At 36.0% G+C, this 24,183-nt stretch overlaps 2 protein-coding genes across 5 annotated transcripts in view; both read left to right on the top strand.

Moving 5' to 3' along the window:
• The first annotated feature begins 9,292 nt into the window (after positions 1 to 9,292).
• Positions 9,293 to 10,570, top strand: LOC130648091 (uncharacterized). The gene has a single exon (XM_057454112.1). The coding sequence runs from the start codon at positions 9,293 to 9,295 to the stop codon at positions 10,568 to 10,570; it is 1,278 nt and encodes a 425-aa protein (XP_057310095.1).
• Positions 10,571 to 16,462: 5,892 nt separating this feature from the next.
• Positions 16,463 to 24,183, top strand: part of LOC130647188 (germinal-center associated nuclear protein-like) — a 61,743-nt gene continuing 54,022 nt past the window's right edge. Inside the window, exon 1 of one of the 4 annotated variants that reach the window (XM_057452953.1) lies at positions 16,463 to 16,898. In XM_057452953.1, the coding sequence (XP_057308936.1) occupies positions 16,550 to 16,898 (349 nt within the window). In that variant the 5' untranslated portion in view covers positions 16,463 to 16,549. Of the gene's footprint in view, positions 16,899 to 22,520; positions 23,393 to 24,183 lie in introns of those variants that run through there. The other 3 variants (XM_057452954.1, XM_057452952.1, XM_057452955.1) reach the window with 3 other exon arrangements.

Below are 24,183 nucleotides of genomic sequence, written 5' to 3'. Positions count from 1 at the left end.
TTCGATGCCTCATCATGTTCCCTTCTTAGGACCTCTGTTAGGGGCAACATGTCCTGCTGTGGGTAGGTATAGTATAGTCTTTTGATTAACAAAGCGGATGACGCAATCCTTGCCGCGGTACACCGTTAGGAGATCTGGTACATCCCCATAGGCAAAGGTACTATATGTGCACCAGCCAGATGGTACGTGTTTGCTAAAAGTCTTGGTCTCTCTGGCATCCTCCTCTACCGGGATTAGTAGGCTAGGGCACCTTGAATTGTTTCTGGCCATCTCTGTAGTATAGCCATTTTTCGGCCTCCGTTGGCATTGTAATTTTAACAGCCCCGTGATCGATGAAGTACCTGTAATGCTTGTCTTTGACTCGATTGTGGGGAATGCCTGGAGGCAGTTTGGGCAAAAGTGCATTTTTGCAGTATTTTTTGAGGTATCACTACCTAGGAGCCGTGAGAGGCCTTTGAAAGCCGTATAGTGAGTCTTTTTATCATCTGTAAGGAGGAGTAGATTCACCTGCTTCTTACGTTTTTTGTGCACCGATCGACGTAGGATGTTGATCCTCTCTCCATCTATATAGAGGACGTTTACCGCAATCTCCTTGTTGTTATCCTCAAATTTGCTTATGCTTTTGGTACTTGTAGGGAACTCTATACCCTCCCAATTATAGTGGCCTACATAGGGATTAAACTGAGAAACTTTATTTGGGTTGTTCCCTATCTCCTTATGATGTAAGGATGCTATTATACTCCACTTAAAACAATCCTCGTCTTCATTCAATGGGTTAATAATGGCCTTCTTGGAGGCTATCCATTTAGGTGCCTATATATATGATGAACCCCTTGTTAGTTTCAATTTATGGAAGTCTACGTCAAGGTGTAGGATTCGACCTATCGAAAAGCCACTTTTGGGGAATGCTGGATTTTCAACATGTGTTTTAACCTGGGCAAACATCGTATCCAGCATGTCATCTACGTTGCTACCCCGGAATACTGACGCCATCCTACTATGGAAAGCCTTATTTGCCTCCTCATAGTCTTTGGTTCCCTCTATTGGCTTCCTCCAATGTATCCATAGTGACAGCTGTATCTTTGCTGACCCCATATCCTTTACCTGCGCCTCAACTAGGGTTCGCACATTGGGTCGAACCATCCCTATATACCCGTCGACGTCCGCTCCTCCTATACTGGGAATGCGGAAACTTCGGAAGGTCCTATGGCGAGCATGCTTATGTTCCTGAGGCGTGAAGTCGTTTCCCGGCTGTTCATGTAGATAAGCTTCCTCGGCCTCCTGTTCTACCTTATCATGGAGCGTAGGCCTTGTGTTGGTTGCCCTGCCATATAATCCCATAACCGTACGTTTAAGGGTCGCATATGCACCCCTGACCCCCTTTTTTATAGGGTTTGGGACGGCATCAACCAGCCAGTTGTACCATTCCCGCATCTTGGTCTCAACAATCGATCGATTTTTCGACAGCTCCTGTTTCTCAAAGACGTCCATCTCAGATGGAGGCAATACCCAGTTATGCCATTCCCTTTTTTACCCCCTATAGCTGGACGGGTCTTGGCCATCTCCTGTCTCTCGAAGACTTCCATATCCTCCGATGTTTTAGGTCTGACCGATTTCTGTGATATATTCTTCAACAAGGCAACCAATTCAGCTTTGCGTAACCTATGATACCCTTTTAATCCATGACTTTTTGCAATATCACGTAATTGTTTGGCCGTATGTGATTCCATTCTCTCTTTATTATATAGAATTTTTTCATTGTCAGAAGATTTCATAATGGTCAAAAACTAACACAGTATTTTCCTGAAGGGAAATTCCTTATCTTTACTGCGTATGCGTTAATTTTTGATGAATTTCAGGGAAATTAGGGAAATTCCCTGAGATATATGCGTTGATTTTAGGGAATTGTGTTATAATCCTGATGACGACATTACGGTGAATACTGGGTCTTATGTAGATTAATATGGGATGGGTGTTGGATGGTGTCGGATTACTAGGGACTGCGTTGTGACTTTGCTGGGGGTTGCCGTGACGTCTTGTGGGCGTTCGCGTGCGCCTGTGCCAGTCGCAGGTAGGATTTCCGTGACGTAGGGCTTACTTCGGCTAGAATTACAAGAATTTTTTGTTAATGAACATTATTTGCAAGATTACACTCAATTTTTTTTTTAATAACTGATGAAGATTTAAGGAGAAAAAACATCTCAATTTTCACCAATTAACTATATTTTATCAATCTATCAAGTCATGTTTACAAAAAATAATTCGTGATAGATGATATACATTGCGATCGTTTCTAGGTATAGGTCCACCGAGTCTTTATCCAGAAGCGTTTTTCAAACAAAGGGTTTCAAAATTGTCAAAAATTCAAATAAAGGACCATGGTCATGCAGAAAAAAAAAGAGTGGTGGTACCGTACGTTTGTACAACTTGTAAAATATATCTTAGCACATTTGGCCGGCATGGGTAGAAAACTCATTCTGTTGAACATAGGAGTGTTTTCCCACGTCGATCCATACATGGTGTCGAAGGTTTTATCCTACGGAAGTGAAAAAGTCAAGTGTTTATTTAAAAAAAGTGTATTCTGCAAACATTGCATTGGATATCAGTAAAATTTTCCATTTGTTTGTATTCCTGCACGAACTGCATCACACAAACTACAAATATTATCATTAAAGATCTAGCCATCGCTTTTCCTGATCACATCGCCATTCGTCCAAACATTTTCGAAATATGTCTGACAGCGTAGACCACGGTCCCATCCTGATTGAAAAGTTGCAGAATGTTTGTACTTAGTTGTCCTAGACCTTAAGCCACCTGGCCCAAGTTTTTAACGATCGAGATTCGAGACAAGATTCGAACTTTGAGAGACCGCTTTCGTTACCGAGCATTTAAATTTAACTTCAAGGTTATTCCCATTCCTGGCATTAAAAACCATGGTCCTGATGCCATGTTCAGACTACCCGTATCAGTTTAATCTCCAAAATCTGCTTAAGTAGCAACATTGACGACACTCTAACTGCTGCGATTTAAGTCTTCCAACTGTCGTAAATGCTCGAAGTACTGCCAACCTTCTCGACCTTGTACCCGATGTTATTCGAGAAGTTTGGTCAATACGTTTTAACTTATGTTTCAACAATAGAGGCGTCTTTGTAGCTGAAAAACGCTTATTCCAGTTTTACTGAGGAAAGAAATTTTGGAGCAGCTACATATTGGTCACCCTGTATCGTTGGCGGGCATTGAATTTCATGGTAGATAAGATGAAATTCAGTGCAATGAGATAGCACCTTCTTAAAGAGGCAAGAATAGCCATTCCTGTACGTCGTTGCCGATATATTCCACTTGGTTATCTCTAAATACTTAGTATACGCTAACCGATTCTATGGCTGGACAGAAGTCGCAGTATCGGAACAGGCATATAGCACCACGACTTGCAACATCTTACGACCTTTCCTTGCTTATTCAATTCTCACTATGTTACCGATTTCCTCAAACGATTGAGCGTAAAAATACGACATTCGTCATCGTACTACTCCTAAAATAACGGTAGAGCAGGTCAACAAGAACGCTAAAAAAAATAATTACGGTTCGATTTATTTTATTTTTTTACACAATTTATAACCTTCTTCTCAGGACCATGTATTCTTTTCGTTGTGAAGCAATCATTGGAGTCAGGTTATCAAAAGTACAGTAATCGTCGCACGGTATAAAGCACTCCTTCCCAGGCTATTTTTATTTGGCCAGTAAGAAACAGAACTTGGGAATGAGGTTAGCATTGCACATAACACTTTTCAGAGAAACGTCCCGGGAAGCACTGTCATTTTCAGAGGGATACGACTTGCAACCAATTAGCGTGTCGTTCAAAACAATTAAAAATGAAATTTTACATGTGCCAATGGCCACAAAAAACGGTAAGTAACGGTTGACACTTCTCTTTGAATGTCTTACATCTTGCTTATTTATAGGAAAAAGAATGCTGAAATTATTTATTAAGCACCCAGGATATTCAACATGAATTCGCAGTAAATGTATTTTATTAAAAAAAAATAAGCCTTAACCTTAAAATTGGGAGGCCATGCCATAAATGATTCCAATAATTACATTAAAATATAATTAAAATATTTCTAAATTTGGTCTAACCATAGAGGTTACAATATCACCAAACAACGCTGAATTCTAGTCTTCGTCCCAAATTGACGTTACTATGGCCACAAAAAAACAAAAGACGTTTGTTCAGTTGCCAGACGAAGAGCAGGAGGTGAGTGTACACGTTAGACAAATACAGCATTTCACGCGAAAGTTACCACCAGCCATCACAACTGAACCACTCTCTTTTACGCACACACTACATTAAAGGTTGCCAACAAGTTTTGGGTGATTAGTTTGACGTCTTGTTAACATCTGGAAATGCTCCAGGAATTTAAGCAACGAAACATCGTTTATCAAAAGCATGACGATACGTCAAAGTGAATTTATAACTAAGAAATACTCTTAGCAGATAAACAATCAATAATATTTACATGCAGCTTCAACTGGGTCATGTAAAGCTGTTCCACATATTTTTTTAAGCGCTGGTGTAATTAAATGTTAAGAAAACTACATTTATTTAACCGGTAGCATGCTGTGGGACCGGTTGTGCATGTGTGTTGAAAACAAAAAGATTTCAACACACATGCAGCAAAAATCACGCACCAAGTGTTTTAGGTGTGCTACATTAGTCAGCCTTTTATAAAATTTGAGAATTAGAACCAAAATGAAATTTTTGCTTGTCCGCCAGATCAAATTTCCCACGGATTTTTTTTTTTTACTTTATAAATTTAAAAAAAAAAAATGATTCTGTCAAAACATAGTTATATTTTTGTCCAATTCAAACGGAAATTAAAACGTAGCCAGTGGGTAGTGACAACGAACTTTAGCTTTTTTTACATCCGTATCCTCCTGGCTAACTTTTTATAAAAGTTTTAGGGACTTGGTCATAGACCACTACAGTCTTCTTCTTGCTCCTGCCAATTTTACTACTCTAGCTGCACCTGAGGATATACAATCACATATTTCTAGATTCCACATTATAACAGCTATAGTTCTGTATTTAATTTTACGAAAAAATGTAAATTCTTTAACGGCGAAATAATAATAATAAAGAAAGCAGTCCCTTAACGTAAAACGCCAATAATATCATATCCATTTAAAAGATGCTCCAAACATAATAATTGCAATGTCTTGTCCATTTTGAAAAACGAAACCCTTTTAACAGTTTAACTCGCCGTTCACTTTTTGAAATAATTTTAACTTCTTAGTTCTACTCCAGATATGGATGTTAAATATCCATTTAAAGAACTGTCGACATTTAGCAAAAGTGCTGAGGCTGCAGTCTACACCCATGATATCTGCGTGTAGAAAGCGGCTGGGTCCAGGGCCTTCTTCTTCGTGCCGTCCCGATATCAAAAAATCGAAAAGAGGTCCTGGGGACGCGTTTGCGTAAGGAAATATGACTGATATTTTTTCACAAAAGAGTAGGTTACTTTTTTTCTCTACTAGAACAAATAAGTTTGGACCGAACAGCTGTAATAAAAGTAAGCTAAAAACTCCAATTAGTTGGCTTTGTACCCACCTACCCTCGTCTTTCGTAACCCCCTCCTCCGTTATTTCCCGATTTTCCGTTTGCCGAAGCGAAAAACTGGTGAGTAAAATCGAGCAATCAGAAAACGGATATTGGCTAATTTCAAGCATATTTTACAGACTCAACCCAAATACATAGTAGTAATAATAGTAGTAATAGTAGTAATTAATTAGTAGTAATTTTTATGTAGGTATGTTGTTCTCATTATGTATGATTGTATTTGTCTACAAACTGATTGTAATAAGTTCTTTTTCTTAACTTTTTTTTATAGTTTATACCAAGTCCTGATAATAATCAAGCTGTAAGTGTTTAGGTCTTCCCGCTTTGCTTTTGAGCTGTAAAGCTTGTAGCTTGCTACCTTTTCGCACACTACATTAATTTGAGCATTTTGACGCGCAAAACGTGTTGTATTTATCGCTACATTAATAAGAAAATTTTATAATGCCAAATTATCAGCTTGAATTGGTATTTTAGGTGGTATTCTTTTTATGCAGTATAAGAAGAGTGAATTGTAGATGGCTAAAGGTTAGGTAAAGCTAGCCGTACCTATTAAGCCGTACTTAAGCCGTACCTTAGCAGCACGTAACTACACTTTTCTTTTTAAGGTGAGGTAATGTATTTTAATGAAAACAACTGAGCTAATCGTAGTGGTAAATTTGTTGTGTCACTGAATTTCTGTTTCTGAATCGTCAATGAACCTGCAAAATAAGAAAAATGTTACAGAAATATCTTGCTCTTATAAACACCAAACGGGGGAGAGAGCGGGAAGGTGATTCCCAAATCGAGAAATTAAGTACGGCTAGCAATAACAAGGTGGTTAGTACGGTCGGTAAACTTCAATGCCACTATAAAGTAAAGTAAAATAAAGGGGATAGGTACGGAAAAGAGAGAAAAAATATGAAAATTATAGGTCAACATTATATATCCTATCATATAAAAACAACTTCAAATGCTAAAATATGTTTAATAATAACGAAATTAAGTTAGGTACGGCTTGTTAGATTGCCGCCATATTTGTTTTTGTTTGCTAGACTCTCGGTGCCGTTTAACTAGAACGGCATTAGGACTAAAGATGGTAGAGTTAAAAGTGTAAAAGAAGAAACACGTGTTTGTTGATTATATATAGAAGAAAAACCATTTTCGTATTTGTTTATTGATGGGGATGAACGAAAATTTGAGATATGGGAAACAAAGATTTTAGGTTACATGAGAGTCAAGGAACTTAAAGACACTTTAGTTGGAACTAGTAGTATCGAAATTGATCCAGATAAAAATGAACTTGCATTTGCTGAACTTATACAATTTTTAGATGAACGTTCTTTGTCAATGGTCATTCGTGAAGCAAAAGATGATGGAAGAAAGGCGTTCAAAATACTAAGAGAATTTTATTCAGGAAGTAGAAAACCGAGAATGATTACCCTATACAACTAACTTACAACATTGTGGAAAAGTGACAATGAATCAGTAACTGATTATATGATGAGGGCAGAAAAAGCTGCAGCCACATTGAAAACAGCTGGTGAGAATGTCAGTGATGCTTTGTTAATTGCAATGGTACTCAAGGGACTCCCCGATCAGTACAAGGCTTTTGTTGCTATTATAACACAATCCGAAACTGTAGACACATTTCACAAATTCAAGCAAGCTCTGAGAAACTGCCCGATCTACAAAACCAGAAGCTAATAAAAATGAAGCTATTATGAAAGCACGAAATGAATGTTTATCTAAACAACTCATTTGTTACAGTTGTGGAGTTGCTGGACATAAAGCGAGTGAATGTCGGCGACAATGGTGTACCGTTTGTAGATCCTCATCGCACTCGAACCGTAACTGCTGAAAACAAAACCGTGACCAGGCCAAGTCGATGAGTCATAATAATCAGAGTCATTCTTTTGCATTCAAGATTATAGATGACTTCAGTATGAAAATTAATGGTAGTGAGACACTACTCGTGGACTGTGGAGCAACAACCCATATAGTGAATTCTGAAGAAAATATGATTGAAATAGCAAATCAAACAATGTTGCATTGAAAAGAGGAACGTATGTCACATACTTACGTACAGAAAGTGGAGAACTAGTTAAAGTTAACCTTAAAACCTTTAAACTTAAAACGCATTGTATGTACCAACTTACCCTCAAAATATTTTTTCTGTTCAAGCCGCAACCCGTAAAGGTGCTGTTGTCAACTTCTCCAATGATCATGCTAATCTCATTGCCCCAGATGGAACAATCTTTCCAATCGAACAACGCCAACGACTATACTATCTGTACAAAAATAATGTGAGCCAAAAACGCATAGAAGATTTGAGAACATGGCACAGAATATTAGGACACTGTAATATTGATGATGTGATAAAATTAGAATCTGTAGTTCAAGGAATGCACATCAGTGAACGAGAAAAATTTGACTGTGAGGTATGTACACTAGCAAAGCAGACCAACACTCGTAATCGTCAGCCAGACATCCGTGCCACGACTCCTTTCGAACTTGTACACACCGACCTAGCCGGACCAATAGAACCAGCGTCACTGAATGGCTTCAGATATGCTCTTGTTTTCAATGATGATTTCACAGGATGTATGTTTACTTATTTTTTAAAACAGAAATCTGATGCGTCCCGTGCATTAGAAAAATTTTTAGCAGACATAGCGCCCTACAGCAAAGTGAAAACCTTTAATTTTGACGAAGAAATTTTTCCATTTGGTGATGTAAAACGAATGCGATCGGATGGGGGTGGGGAATACATATCACAGGACTTTAAAACTATCCTGACAAAACACTGTATCAAACACGAAACCTCGGCTCCACATTCTCCTCATCAAAATGGGACTGCAGAGCGCAGCTGGCGCACCCTTTTTGAAATGGGAAGAGCATTGTTACTTGAAGCTAGCTTACCTAAACATTTATGGACATATGCTGTTATGGCTGCTACACATATTCGAAATCGTTGTTTTGTAGACCGCATCAGAGAAACACCATATGGTCTTATCACAGGACTAAAACCTGACATCTCAAGATTACATGTTTTTGGTACAATATGTTATGCATACGTCCATAATCAAAAGAAACTGGACCCAAGAAGCCGTAAAGGAATTTTTGTCGGGTATGACAAAGAGAGTCCAGCCTATCTAGTTTACTATTCCGACAGTAGGACTGTATCAAGACATAGACTTGTGAAATTTACGGAAAAATTTCATGTCGAAGAGCCGAACACAGCCATCAGCAACGACTTATTTTCAAATGAAGCCAATACTAAACCGGCTACAAAAAGTAGTTCAGAACAAAATGAGAACCCAGAGAGAAATCCGGAGGCTCGATACCCAACTAGGCAACGCAAAGCTCCACCACGATATGCTGATTATGTAGTGATTTTGCAGACACCGATTATGATTGTTGTTATCTGAATGTTCCAAACACATACAATGACGCAATTCAACAAGATGATGCAGATCAATGGATAAGCGCGATGGAAGAAGAAATCAACTCTTTGAAGCTCAACGATACGTTCACCGAAACACCACTACCCAAAAATAAGCAAGCAGTGGGGGGAAATGGGTGTACACCATCAAAGGAAATTCAAGCAACCCAATTTACACAGCGCGTTATGTAGCAAAAGGATTCAGTCAAAAAGAAGGAATAGATTACTCAGAAACCTTTTCACCAACTGCTAGAATGGAATCTATCTGTACTTTACTACAGGTAGCTGTTCAAGAAGATTGGAACATTCATCAAATGGACGTTAAAGGAGCATATTTACACGCTCCAATAGAATGTCAAGTTTATGTTCAACCAGCTCCTGGGTATGAAACAGCCAATAATGTTTGGAAGTTAAATAAATCTCTTTATGGGCTCAAACAAAGTGGACGCAATTGGCACCAATTGCTGCATGATTTTTTATGTGATATTGGTTTTGTCCAATCTCATGCCGATCCATGTGTGTTTGTTCGTAGACAATGTGGTTATACCATTAGGTTACTTGTTTGGGTGGATGACATTATTATTACATCAAGTAAGGACGAACTGCTCAACACTGTCAAGATCCAGTTGAAGAATCGATTTAATATGAAAGATCTTGGAACACTCTCATCGTTTCTTGGAATTGATTTTGAGAGGGGGATTGACTACGTCACCATGTCACAGTCCCGTTACCTTAAAAATGTCCTTATCCGATTCAGTCTCAATGATTGTAAACCGAGGAATACCCCATGCGAACAAAACCCTGCCGCATATATATTAGATGAGACCAGTGATACTGAGAAGACCGATAACGACACCAAACTATATCGTCTTATGGTGGGAAGCATTGTATATGCCATGACTTGCTCCCGACCAGATTTGAGTTATGTTGTAACTAAGCTGTCTCAACACTTGTCAAAGCCTGAAAATTCAGACTGGATTATGGTAAAACATGTATTTCGATATATAAAGAATACTGTGAGTTATACATTCACTTTTCGTAAACTAAACCATGAAGAATTTCGTCTCTATGCATTTTGTGATGCTGATTGGGCTTCTTCTTTGGATAACGGAAGAAGTATTACCGGTTATTGTATCAGCATCAATCCGAGTGGGCCACCTATCAGTTGGAGGTCAAAAAAACAAGCGTCTGTGGCACTTTCAACGTGCGAAGCTGAATTTATGGCCCTCTCACTAACAGCTCAGGAGACCGCCTACCTAACACGACTTATCAAAGATTTAACAAATTTTGACCTCAAGCCGCCTGTGATTAAAAATGACAACCAAGGTACCTTAGCGTTATTGAAAAACCCCGTAAAGCACATGAAGGCCAAACATATCGATATCCGATACCATTATATCAGAGAATGTTTTCAACAGAATCAGATAGCTGTAGAATATATACCTTCAAGTGAAAACAAAGCGGATATATTTACAAAACCCCAAAAGAAACATTTGTTGACAATGTTCAAACAATATTTATTTGGAGAGTAATTTTTAATGAGAACTTTACGTCAAGTGGGGGTGTTAGATTGCCGCCATATTTGTTTTTGTTTGCTAGACTTTCGGTGCCGTTTAACTAGAACGGCATTAGGACTAAAGATGGTAGAGTTAAAAGTGTAAAAAAAAAAACACGTGTTTGTTGATTTTATATAGAAGAAAAACCATTTTCGTATTTGTTTATTTTATTACCCCCAAGTGGCTGAAATGGCTGAAATGTTCACACGGCTAGCATTGATCAAAATTAAAGCACGGCTGCACATCTATTTAAAGTAAAATAAATTGTATAGCTGAAAATATAAAAAATATTACATAAGAAACAAAATGTTTTAACAAATACGAACACGATAATACATGATTATATTTTAATAAATATCAGTGTCAGATTGATTGCTTACATTCTCTAACGTTTCCATTTCTAGGACCAAATCTGTAACAGATCTATCTGACCTTGATGCAATATATCGAAACGCTAACAACTGTAAAAGAAAGATATCGATAAAATCAAATATTGTAAAGAGTAATTTAGCGATTGCAGGGATAGATACAGACCAGTTATATTTAAAGTCAGTATGTGTGACTCTTAGCCCAATTGCCAAACAATTCAAAAAATACTGGGTAAGAACTTGGCCAGTGCCTCCTTACTTGACGCTGCTAACGATATTCTCTGCATGTTACTTCGATATTATCGACTTCTGATGATAGTGGCGATGCTTTTACTGAAGGTTTCGTCATTGATTGTTGCACAACAGTGAGAACGTATAAAAGACGCTTCAGAACAAATAATATCCAAAACATGCTTGGATAAATTTTCAGAAAGTTGATATGAAATATCATTTTGAAAATCTCCTTCACAAAATATTTTTCGTCTGATGCAACATGGCACGAAAAATGCAAGCTGGGATGGCTGTCCAGCGTGATTAGCTTTAAATATGAGAAAAGGGACTCTAAAAAGGCTTTAATTTTCCGTAAACAACCATCTGTATTCTCCAAATCGATTGCAATCAAACATTCAGCTACAAAAAGCAATTGCCGAAACTTGTATGGATAAGTCGGGAGATTTCTCTTGTTAGGAAGACCGAATATTACATCGCAACAAATGGCATGTGTTTGATGAGATAGAGATGTTTCATTTCCCGATTTTTTCAATTTAACAATGAAAAATGTAGCTTTTAGATAGATGTCTGTCCTTTGTAAATAAAGAACGTTTGCAAAATGAACGAGTCTGGGTGGTAAAATGAATGAACTAGAAGAAGCATGCCAAGAAGTGCACTTCATCTGAGCATAAAATATTTTTTAGGTGTTGAAAATAGTTTAAAAAATAACATTGAGAGTAATGTATATTTTGCTCTCGTAATAGAAAAAGATAGTGTCTGACGAATGAAGTGATAGTGAAAATCATAACACAACGCAATATTTTTTTTGTAAAGAACGACCAAGGCTCGGATTCTCTTGGTTATTAATTTTCATCTTATTTGTTTTTACTGTCTTAACACTAACAGTTTAATTTAGTCAATTTTTAGAACACAAATCACATCAATTGATCATTTGAAAAGTTCTGTTAAGAAAAATTTCTTTAGGATTGTTGCGTTTTTGGAAAAAATCAGTAAAATTTTACCCCTGAGTATAGTTCTCCGTATTTGTCAAGAATTTTTTCCCCGTATTGTTCTTAAAAAAAAAATGTTTTTATAAAAAGCATAGGCTGAATTAAATCGGGACACAGTTACCACAATTAAAGTAAAAAATATAAACCTTATTTTAGTAGCTAGCCGCACCTAACTCAATTTCGTTTTTATTGATAATGTTTTACTTCATACAGATAACTGTTTTTTGAGTGCAATCTATGTTGTCTTATAATTTCACATTTTTCCTATCTTTTCGTTACCCATACCCAGAATATTTATTGTCAAAGTAGTCTTACGGTCGCCACCACGACAGTGCATCAAAACATCTTTAAAGACAACAGGTGTTTCATTTAATTTGCTAGATTTAAAAACAAAACTTAAAATGATTACGCCCAATAAAGTGTACTGGAAGTAATTTTGTGATAGCTAAACAAAACAAAACATTTTTAAAGTTCTACTTTGTTTACCTACTTTCGCATATTGTTAAAGGGAGGTATAAAAGGTATAAAAATGTTGTTGGACCTATATTACAGAGCTCAAAAAGTTGGTTAACGAGTCTTTTTAATTTTTTTTAAAAGCTTCTGTTCTTTAGATATTCACATTTAAAGAATTCCAGACTTAATTATGTTGCATAAATTATGATGTCATATTTAAGTAATAGCAAATTTTGACATTTTCTGTCATCAATAATTTTAGACCAGTTAAAAGATGTGCATTCAAACTTTATCAATACATCAATTGCCAAAATTACACTTGTTTGCTTGTCCTGTAATATATGTCCAACATCAATTTATACTTTAGATTTCCTTTAAATTCTTGAAAATTATATTTTTCATCATGATATTTTTCATCACTCGAACAGGAAGTGAGTAAATCTTCACAAGTCATGTTAAGCTATGTATGCTGTAGGACGTCACAAAGGAAAAAGATATGCACAAACCAAGTGAGATTTTGTTTGATAATGGTGGCGACTATTAATGTAATTACTGTTTTTGAAGGGCAAAATTATTTTGAGCATATAAGTGTGTTATGCATTATCCAATACTGCTTTTAAATTTCATTATGTTAGTAAATATAGAAAACATGTTTAAAATGCAGGTTGTAAACCCAATAAAAATATAGAGTTGCAGCAAATAGTTGAAAGTACTTGTAATATCAGGGGCGGCGCCACAATTTCCAAAGTGTGGGGGCTTAGGCATAGTGGTAGATTTTGAGATTTTAGTGACCATCAACGAGCGAAGCGAGTCGCCGAAACAACTTGGGTTCAGGGCGAGGCCTCTAGAAGCCAACGCATTTTTAGAGTCCTAAAACACGTAAAAACGGCTATACCTTACGTCACTGCATAAAAAATCGCATTATTTAGTGATATAGCCTGCATGTTCTCTGGTTGGATGACATCAATTTTCATGCAGTGATAGAGAAACTTATTTGCATAAAATAAAAAAATTATTACTTAGCAAGAAAGTGGCGCCGCCCCGGAATATTAATGTTTCTAATTATAAAAACATGTGCTTATCTTTGCAATAGGTCAGACAAACTTATGTTGTTTTTTGTTCTCTATAAAACATTTCAATCATTTCAGTGTGTTATGCCCGTAACATGGATGTATTGAAAAAATTTTTGGTTGGAAGTTTGCATGTTTAGACAAGAATGTAATCTAACTTTACATGCGACACGTGAATAAAAACAAATTAAACTTTATACGAAGTTGTCATTATTATTTTGGAAATTTTAGATGTTAAAAAACAATGATAAAGTTTGAAAGCATGTTTTTATTTGCAAAGAATGTAAATTAATTTTAAATCTATATTATAATGTTCGTATACGTCTGTCCGTCCGTCCGTCTGTCTGTCACGCAAAATGGTAGCTTAGCTGCGACGGGCGAACCCGTGGATTTTTCCACGGGCTAACGACTATGTTTTGTGTATTCTTACAATTCTTTCAAAAATGTTTGAAAGTCGTTGCACCGTTAAAACAACCTGCTAAACTCACGCGATAAAATTTGAAGAGTTCCTGAAAGTTCAGATTTTATTTTTATTATTTTCCGTGCCCGTTTTCACCTGATCTGTTTTTACGTTGTTTTACTACACAACTTTAGAATTCAGTCCTAATTGTTCTCACTTTTGAAATTTTATCAGTGGTTTGAAAAAAAATTGAAAGAAATTTTAGATTTTGGTTTGTTCTTATTTTGCTACAAAATTCAGACTTTAGTTGTTAGTTTTAAAAACAAATTTTGTTCCAGTTTATTGGCAATATATAAGGGTCGTGTCTTTACACAATTGTTCTTGCAAAAAAACGTATCATATAAGCGTGTCATATTTCCTAAAAACTTCTGAAAAATATACCGGAGCAGGTGATTTGAATCGCTCAATCAGTTGTTGTAATCTTTTGTTTTTCCGAATGTGTTACTGCTTCTCGAAATAAATTTCTAGTGTAGCAAAACTGTATTCCGTGAAAAAAAAAATTACGCTGGTGAATCAATACGCTTTTACAAAACTGTGTGTCAAATGATTCTATGTTTTTGCCCGTCCTGACTACAGCAAGGGTTACCAGCTTCAAGGCCTATATCCCTGCAAACATTCCTGCCTTTGATTCTTGAGGAACAAATTTTGCTTGCAACATGCGACAACGCTTCGCAACCTTTTTTTTAATTTCTAGTCTTTAATTTCTAATAATATTTGCTGGATGTAGTAAATTAAATACCTGGTCTGCGATTTAGCAGAATTTCCCGGTAAATGCAATAGGCTTGACACCATTGATTAATGAATTGCTTGAGTTTCATTGAAATGTAAAATCTGTAGCGTTTGCAGATGATTTAACAGGTGCAGGAGAGCTGATATAATTAAGGTTATGGTGGGACAAACTTAATCTAAATGGTCCAAAATATGGGTATTACCCTAAACCAATCAAGTCTTATCTGATTGTTAAAGAATCGGTTTTAGATAAAGTCAAGAATATATTTGAAGGAAGTAAAATTGAGATTACAACAGTTGGGGCTGCTTTAGGAGATGTAGGTTAAAAGGAAAATTATGTTAAAATGATTGTATCTTCTTGGATAACTCAACTAAAACTACTATCAAAAATTGCAGAAATTCACCCCAAGCAGCATATTCTGCTTATCAATGGCTTCCAGCACAAATTTAACTACACGCTGCGGACGATAGAGAACGTAGAAAACTATCTTGAACCAATTGAAGAGGTGTTGAGCACAGAGTTTATTCCAACAATCACTGGTGGACATGTCTTTTCGGCTTCTGAACGCAAGCTTTTATCCCTACCCTTAAGATTCGGAGGATTGGGAAAAAACATTTTAACTGAAATCTCCACAGCGGTGTATAATGACTCCAGAAAAGTTACTGCTAAACTCACTGCAAATGTCATCAACCAGTGCAGCAATTTTGTAACCAACAAGGACAATGTACGAAAAATAAAATCAGCAATTCGAATGCGCAAGGACATGTTTCACAAAACAAAGCTTAAAAACTTACAAGCTGCATTGAGTGAGGCTCAACTTAGATCCAACGAGTTGGGTTGTGAATCTGGTAGTTGTGCCTGTCAGTTAGCGAGTCAAATTATGTCTTGAATAAAGAACAATTTTGGGCCAACATTCGCTCTTAAGGTATGGTTGGGCAATTCCTGGTTGCCTGCAATGTGTGCGTGTGGTTTCACAATTTCACAATTCAACATTCAATGTCTAAAAAGGGTGGTTTTGTCAGCTTACGCCAAAATGAAGTACGGAATATCACTGCACAGTTATTAAAGGCAGTTTGTAATGATGTAGGAGTGGAACCTACACTACTGGAAATGAGTGGGGAATCGTTATCAGCTAAATCAGCTAAATGTAATAACGAAGTTCGTTTAGACGTCTCTGCTCGCAGAGACGTCTTTTCCAAAATCCTCTCGCGAGAGGATTTTGGAAAAGGGGCCAAATAGCATTTTTCGACGTAAGGGCGTCTAACCAAAGCGCCAAGAGATACTCTAACCAAAATCTTAAGCAATGTTATGCCAACAAAGAGAGAGAGAAAAAACGTCAATATAATAAACGCATAATGCAAGTAAAGGAAGTTATACGCCTTTGGTATTCACAGTTACTGGTGGGATGGGACATGAAAGGTATTCTTTTCCCGATTGCAAGGTATTCTTTTCCCGATTGGCGCAGATGATATCTCGTAAACGTAATTTACAGCAATCTGTCGTAACGAGTTGGATTCGAAAAAAAAATAATCTCGCTTTAACACGCAATATGTCGATCCGGCAAAATAACTCGATACCGTACATGTTTTAAACTCAAAACAGCCTACTCAAATACGTCCTAATTTATTTTATCTTCAACTTTTGGCGTGGTAAAATGAGTTTCCATCAAGCAAATTCTGGGAACCAATATATCGCAGACGTTTATTCTTCCCAAGCTGCGTCTATTGATAATGTTACTAAAAAAAACCCATTTCTTTCAACAAAGCTATTACCAAAAAAACAATTTCTACCTGCATCAGTTTCAACATCCACACAATTCCTGCCAACAACAGCGTCATCCTATCACCAAGGAGTTGGAGTTTTAACAAAATCTCAAGGCGAGAACCATGCCAAGAAAAGTTTTGAAAACGACCTCATTAATCCTTTTCTCTTGCAATCCTGTAATTTAAAGTTGGATTCTCCTTCTGAACCTGTCAAGACGGCATCATCCTGTGCTTCATTAGGTATATATATATATATATATATATATAGCTAGCTAGGTACCTACTACTTATAGCTAGGTATCCATCCTTATTATGTGGTGATCTAAACAAATAGGGCTTGCATCAATTATGGCAAGTCTTCTCACTACATAACTTTAATGTCATCCCTAAAGCTTGGTTCTCACTATGGGCTAACGATGAGCTAACCATAGTATAGTGCGCAAAATGTGTTAGCCAATTTCAATTTTTGAGCTGCGGGTACCTGATGTATTCGTTTTACTTTCACACAGCTGTGCATCGTCAGCTCTTTTGTGGCCAAATCTAATGCGAGAAAGAATGAAAAAGAAAGATAGAAAGAAAGTCTTAGACGACGTAGCCTGGAAAGAAAGGAATTAACAAAAAAATTACGAAAAAGGAAACGATTTTGGGTCAGAAAAGCAGGAAAAATCTTTCACCCTTAACGCCAACTCCTCTTCCTCTTTTTCAAACGTCATTTTTTTAATTTTGTCGGCCATTTTAGTTTTAAAATAACCTTTCACAACGAAAGATACTACTATTTATAAAAACATAAATCGCTTTGAGCATGATTTATGTCGGCTTCCTTTGAAGATTGCTGAAAGTGAGCTTATCTCACTGTTAGCCGAAAAAAAATATCAAAAAATTTTGATCTTAAAAAATCGGCTAACGATGAGCTAACGATGAGTTCAGCTGTGAGCTAAGCAGGTACTTTTATGTTTACACTATGGGCTAAGGTCTTAACGCGTCATGCGCACTATGGTTAGCTGACCGTTAACCCACAGTGAGAACCAAGCTTAAAGGAACTTACTAGTGTGTATTTTCAGGCATAAAAAGAAATGGCTAGAACATCCTAAAATATCCACAATTACCTTAAAAGCTGCCTTGCCTTCACCTACCCAAAAGTCTGCAGTGTTTAGCATAATTTTAGCCTACAGAAGTGTGACCTTCCCTGTAATATTTTAAGTTATGGCTAGTATCACTGGCCTAAGAATTCCTATATTTGTAATTCAACCTGGCAGAAAGTGACATTTTGCACTTTTGAAAACAAGTCTGACAATTTATGGCCAGGAGACGAGATAAGTGAAGTTTTCAATGGACCATACATACCTAAACCGTAATTAAAACTGTAATTAAGGCAGTTTTGTGTTTGATTAAAATTAGATCCCGATTCTCATAGTTACGGTATCTGTTTATCTTCTATTTTATCATTAAAATGCTTTGAATACTTGCCTCAGATGTAGCTAATGGCTGCTTCAAACATCACCAGGTTTATATATATATTTTTCATTGCTCAAAAGCACTCAATAAAAAATTTAATAAAATATTTTCCAGACTGTCTATTTCATGAAAGCAAGGTTTGTTCTGTATATTCGATGAATGATTAGAAAAATAACTAGATGGAGCAGGTGCTGGGGGAGGTCACTATTTTTCACTGCATCGAATGTCGCAAAATAGATTTTTTCCACTCCTTTAAAGTGATTCCTCCCCTGGTGAGAAAAGTACTAACCAAATTTTCTCCTCCAATAATAGTAATGTGGCACTGAAACCTTTCTTTCCACAACTAAATTCCCTCTCATCTGACTTAGCTGACCAATCTTTTAATGCTGGTGGAGTTAATTGTAAGTACTATAAATTTCATAAATTTTCCTCTTGTAATTCTTATCAAAAAGATTCTTTTTTCAACTGAATATATTGCCTTGTTATCCTTACATTATAATGAACTTAAGCTCCTTGACAGTCAACTTGGGCTTGATTTCAAGGTCATAGTTACTGAGCCTAAGTTTTTTCCCCAAATCATTTCTAGTACCTGCTCCCTACCCAATTATTTTATTGAGCATGTACCCACTTATTCTGGAAAAGTAGTTCCCTTTTATATATCTCCTCGTCATTGAGGATACTTGCATTCAAAAGTAAAGTACTTGAATTTGTCTTTGTGAAATAACTCAAAGTGGGGAGAAGAATGTGGTTTTTAGATGCATCTATAGACACCCTTGTATGTCTGTCAAGGAATTCAACATGCTATATCTCTCCCCCTGTTAGAGACTGTATGCAAAGAAAAGAAAATTTTGGTTCTTTTTAGGGATTTTAATAATAACCTTTTAAAATATGAATCTGATAGCAGTGTTAATTTCTTTTTTTGATATTATAGTTCTTTCTTTATGATCCCCCATATAACTTATCCTACAATAATAACAAATTCATCCAGTATATACCCTTTTGACAAAATTTTTTCAAACTCTTCAAACCTTGACACCATCTCTGGTAGTAATGGTACCGCAATCTCTAATTACCTTCCTTAGTTTTTGATATTCAAGAGAATCCTGTTTCTCCCCCAATTCATGTAATAACATGGTCAGGGATTGGAAAAAATTTGACCAAGAACGCTTCAAAGGTAAAAAAGAATGTTTTATTTTAATTACTTCAGCAATAATCAGAAAACATTTGCAAGGTTTGGAAAGGCATTAACTCTATATTTCTGTCAAGTCTGCAAACATTTCTCATTCTACCTTTCTTAACATGAATAGTAATAATATCTCTTATCCTCGTGTGGTCTCTAATATTTTTAATGACTATATTTCCTCTAAAGCTGACTCAATTCAATCTAAAATTCTTCCTTCACATAAACATTTTTCACAATTTTTTTTAGATAGAAATCCTGTTTACTTATCAACTCCTCTTTTTCCTCTGATGTTTTTCCATCTCAACTGAAAATTGCAAAAGGTTTTTCCTGTACACAAAAGAGGATCCAAACTTAATTGCACTAACTACAGAGCAATCTCCTTGTTATCGAATATTAGGAAAATTTATACAGACATGTGTATCAGTTTCTAACCCAGCACAAAATTCTGTATTCTCATCAGTTTGGATTCCGTAATAAACACTCCACTGCACAAACTTTTCAAAACATTTGCCAAAACATGGATGCTGTAGATACTGACCAGTTTGTTTGTGGTATTTTTATTGATCTAAAGAAGGCTTTTGATACTGTTGATTGTGAATTTTTTTTAAAAAAGCGTTTTCATTATGGTATGCGTGGAATTTCCCTTAAGGTTACTGTAACAATTTTTTTTTAGGTTTTTTGCAAAAAATTCATGACATATATATAGAAAAAAAATTCTCTTTCCAATGACATATTTTATAGTCTATGAAAATATTTGGAACATCCCTTTTTTCTGGAAAAAGCCTTCTTAGAGGTGTTATATCCTTCACACCTTTGAAAAAATATGTGCAAAATGAGTTGAGCATATTTTTTGTAAACATTATGCATAAAATGGAACTCCAGTATAAAAATATGCATAATAATATTTCTTTAGATTGTTTACTTTCACTATCGAATTAAAAAAACTCAAAGTTAAGGAATATGCATATGAGCTGTCTCTTGTAAATCTGACTTCTGTCTATTAATGATTCTGAGCGAGTGCACGCATATTCAGCATAAAGAAAGAGTTTGCACTTCTATCATCTTTCTGCATACTCAGTTCACACATTTTTATAACACCTATGAAAATCTTTAAAAACAAATATCTTGTTAGAAAATTTTCGCATACATGCCTTTACGTTTGTGGTCTCTTTTTCCGAAATTTCATTGAAATTTTCGGTAATGAAAAGCTGAATAAATTATGCACAAAAGATTCCCAGATTTTTTTGTATAAATTACTGATTAGCGAATTATGACGTCAGAAAGAAAAAAATATGCATTTTTTTGAATGATTATATATAATTACAAATAATTTCATAACGAAGTTATTAGAAAAAAAAAAACGGGGAAACTTTTTAAATTTAATTTATGCTGAATATAATGGTGCAAAAACGAGAAGTCTGCAACCACGCGTTCGAAAAAAGAAGCCATTTTAAAACGTACGGTGAAAAAAAATTGGTGTGTGTTTATTTCATTATATTTTCTTTTTGGAAAATTACCATCTCACGAAAATAACACCATCAAAAAAAGTCTTTCATCAAGCATTCAGAAACAAAAAAACATAAAAAAATAAAAAAAAATAAATAAAAAAGTATTGATAAATTATAAGGGTTTTTCTGAGACTACTTATCAAATGAGTTTTTTCCTTTACAGTAACCTTAACTTGTCACGTTCTTATCTTGGTAATATACAACCAAACTGTTGGCTATTACCGATAAATGGATTCCATTCTGGGTACAAATTTATTAAGCGTGGTGTCCCTCAAGGATCTGTGCTAGGCCCCCTTTTGTTTCTTATTATGAAATACTTCCCGGTTCATTACTTTGCTGATAATACCAACTTGGTTTGCTTTGATAAATCAAGAAAATCCCTTTCAAAGAGTACCAACATTCACCTTAAATTACTTTCACAATGGCTCAGTGCCAACAAAATATAGTTGAATGCAAGTAAAACAGAATACGTATTGTTTAAGCACAAACTTACCTTTAAACTTTTCATCAATGGCAAAAAAATTTCCACAGTGCTCGTATTAAATACCTTAGCATCCTTTTGACTATGATCTAAGTTAGAAATCTCAGATCAATAATGTTGCTGTCAAACTCAAGAGGGCTAATGGAGCAATTAGCTAAACTCTGCCACTTGATCTCTCAACATATCCTTAAGCTAGTCTATATGCAGATTTTGGCAGTTGCTTGCAATATTGCAGTGAAATCTGGGGCAAACCTGGTAATTGTTTTATAACCCGCATATTCATTCTGCAGCATTCACTATCGGACTCATGTCTTTTCAACAACATAATGCCCCCTCAAAATCTCTATTCAATAAACTTGGTATTCTGAAATTCTGTGACTTAATTCACCTTAAAAATGTGATACTTCTTTACAATTTGCTTTTATCATAAGTTTATATCTACCTAAAGTATATATAACATAACATAACTATAACACAACATCTCTCCAGCTATAAATATTAAGCTAGTTACTATATCAAAAATTGTGGATATAATGGATGCAACACAGCAATATATAATAGCTAAGCAAACAAACTTAACAAATTAGAGTAACAGAGTCACAGAGGTATATAAACACATGGCCTAAGTAGCATAGAGCACATCGGACATGCATATCAAGCCTTACTAAACAGTCCTGTTAAAACTACAGATCTAAACGATTATAGGTGCTGTTCTTATTCAGTTCGACCTTCTTCAGTTGGGCAGGTTCTGCAGCGAAGGCAACGTCCTGTGGTATACAACAGCATCTGTTATGACGGAAGGTATATCAATGTCTGTTTTAACAGATTTATTCATTATGACCGATTCAGTTGACCGATTCTTTTAGTATCAGTGCTTACATTGGTCTATGGAAGTTTATTTATTGGTGCGACATCGCAAAATGACATGTTGACTCTCTTCCATTAGATGTTGGATGTGAGCATATTGTGGGTTGGCTTCTATCAATTGCACTTCGTCGACTAATGGCTCAAACTTTGAATTTCTTCTGAAGAGTTAGAGAAAAACTGGTCCTGGACATGAGAGCCAGAAAGGAAGTGACATTGATATGAAAACATACGCTCATGAGGTGTCACATTTGTGGTGGTTGAAATTAATGATCGAACTGAATGGAGCGCATCAGGTAAACGGTGTTCCCAACATGAGATTGGTAAATTTTTGGACTTTAAAGTTAAAGTAACAGTTTTCCGAATGATTCCATTGTACCTTTCACATTGATCATTTCCCTGAGAGTTATATAGAGTAGTTCTGTTGGTGGGAACACCTTTTTCATGAAGAAACTGTTTTAGTTCTTTACTCATGAATGATGGATCTCGGTCAGAATGAATGTAAGGCGGCATTGAGAATAATATACACAGACATTTCAGACTGTTGGTGTTGTCATGTCGATACACGAAAATGCAAAAGGGAATCTTCAGAACTCAGGATGTATTTATTTTGCGAAGAACTTAGTAGTGGTCCCCTAAAATCTATATTGAGATGTTTAAATGGCTACGTGGGTTTTATAAGATGCACTTTTGTTGGTCGGAAATGTTGTGGCTTGCACTCACAACATATTCATAACAGCTATTAGTGATACACTTAACATCAACATCTGAGTAGGGGAGATTCTTGCTGCGAACGAATGCACACATTCTGGTAACTCCAGATGACATAACCAATCATGTAAGTCAGTTAAAATACTGGTATTGATAGTAGAGCAATACACAAATGTAAATGAATCTGGAATGTTATTTTCTTCTTCAGGTCGGTAGTGAATATCAAAGCTGTAGCAACCAAGCTCCAAACGCCAACGATTAATGTTGTCATTTTTGAAACAACGTTTTTTGTCAAACATGCAAGCAACACATTTTTGATTGGTTGTCAAAGTGAAATGGTGGCCAGATAGGTAGCGTTTCCAATGGCGAACAGATTCTAAAATTGCACAAGTCTTTCTCAACTGCTGGATACTTCAGTTCGGAGCCATGCATTGTTCTGAGAAAGAGCTATATTAGAAGCATCAGTTTCTAATTCGAAAGAAACGGATTCATCTACTGAGCATACTACAAAATTTGCAATATCAAGTTACAGGTTGGTAAAGGCAGTTTCAGCTTCTTTGTCTAATGGAAAAACTGTCGACCTCACCAATGGTTGTGAGTAGTATAAAACAAACTAATGATCCTATTCAGCAAACTTCATGTTAGTTGGTAGTGGGAGCTCTCCCAAAGGTTTCAAACTTTCTGGATCAGGTTTTACTTCACTGTTTTGAATTACATACCCCAGGATATTTAACGATTGAGTACAGAAAGCAGATTTATCTTCATTGAGAGTTAAATTTCCTTTACATGCTACTGCCAATAAACGATTTAGGTTAATATCATGGCCCTCTTTAGTCATGAAACATAGAGTAACATTGTCTACGTAAGCAAAGGTAGCCTGTAGTTCCTCTTCAGTGATAAAATCGTCAATCTTGTGCTGGAAACACGCAACTCCATTTGTAGCTCCAGAAGGCATTCTAGTAAACTGAAATAGTGCCTAGTCTGCTTTGAATGATGTATATGGCTTGTCAGCTTCACTGATTTGTATTTCGTGGTATGCTGAGCTAAGGAAAATAGTATTGAGAAATCTTGTTAACTGTTTCATCGATGCGCGTTAGCAGGTAAGCATCAAGCTCAGTAAATTTATTGATTGTTTGTGAATAATCAATGACTAAACGTTTCTTATGGTTTGAATTTTTAGTAACAATGACTTGAGCTCTCCACAGAGGGTTACTTGGCTCGATTATACCTTCTGCTAACAGTCGCTTTACTTCCTCACCAATGAATTTCCTATCATTGTTACTGTACTTTCTTGATTTAGTAGCTATCGGCTTAAGGTGACTG

The sequence above is a fragment of the Hydractinia symbiolongicarpus genome, chromosome 6 (genome assembly GCF_029227915.1).
Source record: "Hydractinia symbiolongicarpus strain clone_291-10 chromosome 6, HSymV2.1, whole genome shotgun sequence".
Taxonomy (NCBI): domain Eukaryota; kingdom Metazoa; phylum Cnidaria; class Hydrozoa; order Anthoathecata; family Hydractiniidae; genus Hydractinia; species Hydractinia symbiolongicarpus.
This window is presented reverse-complemented; position numbering and strand designations above follow the sequence as displayed.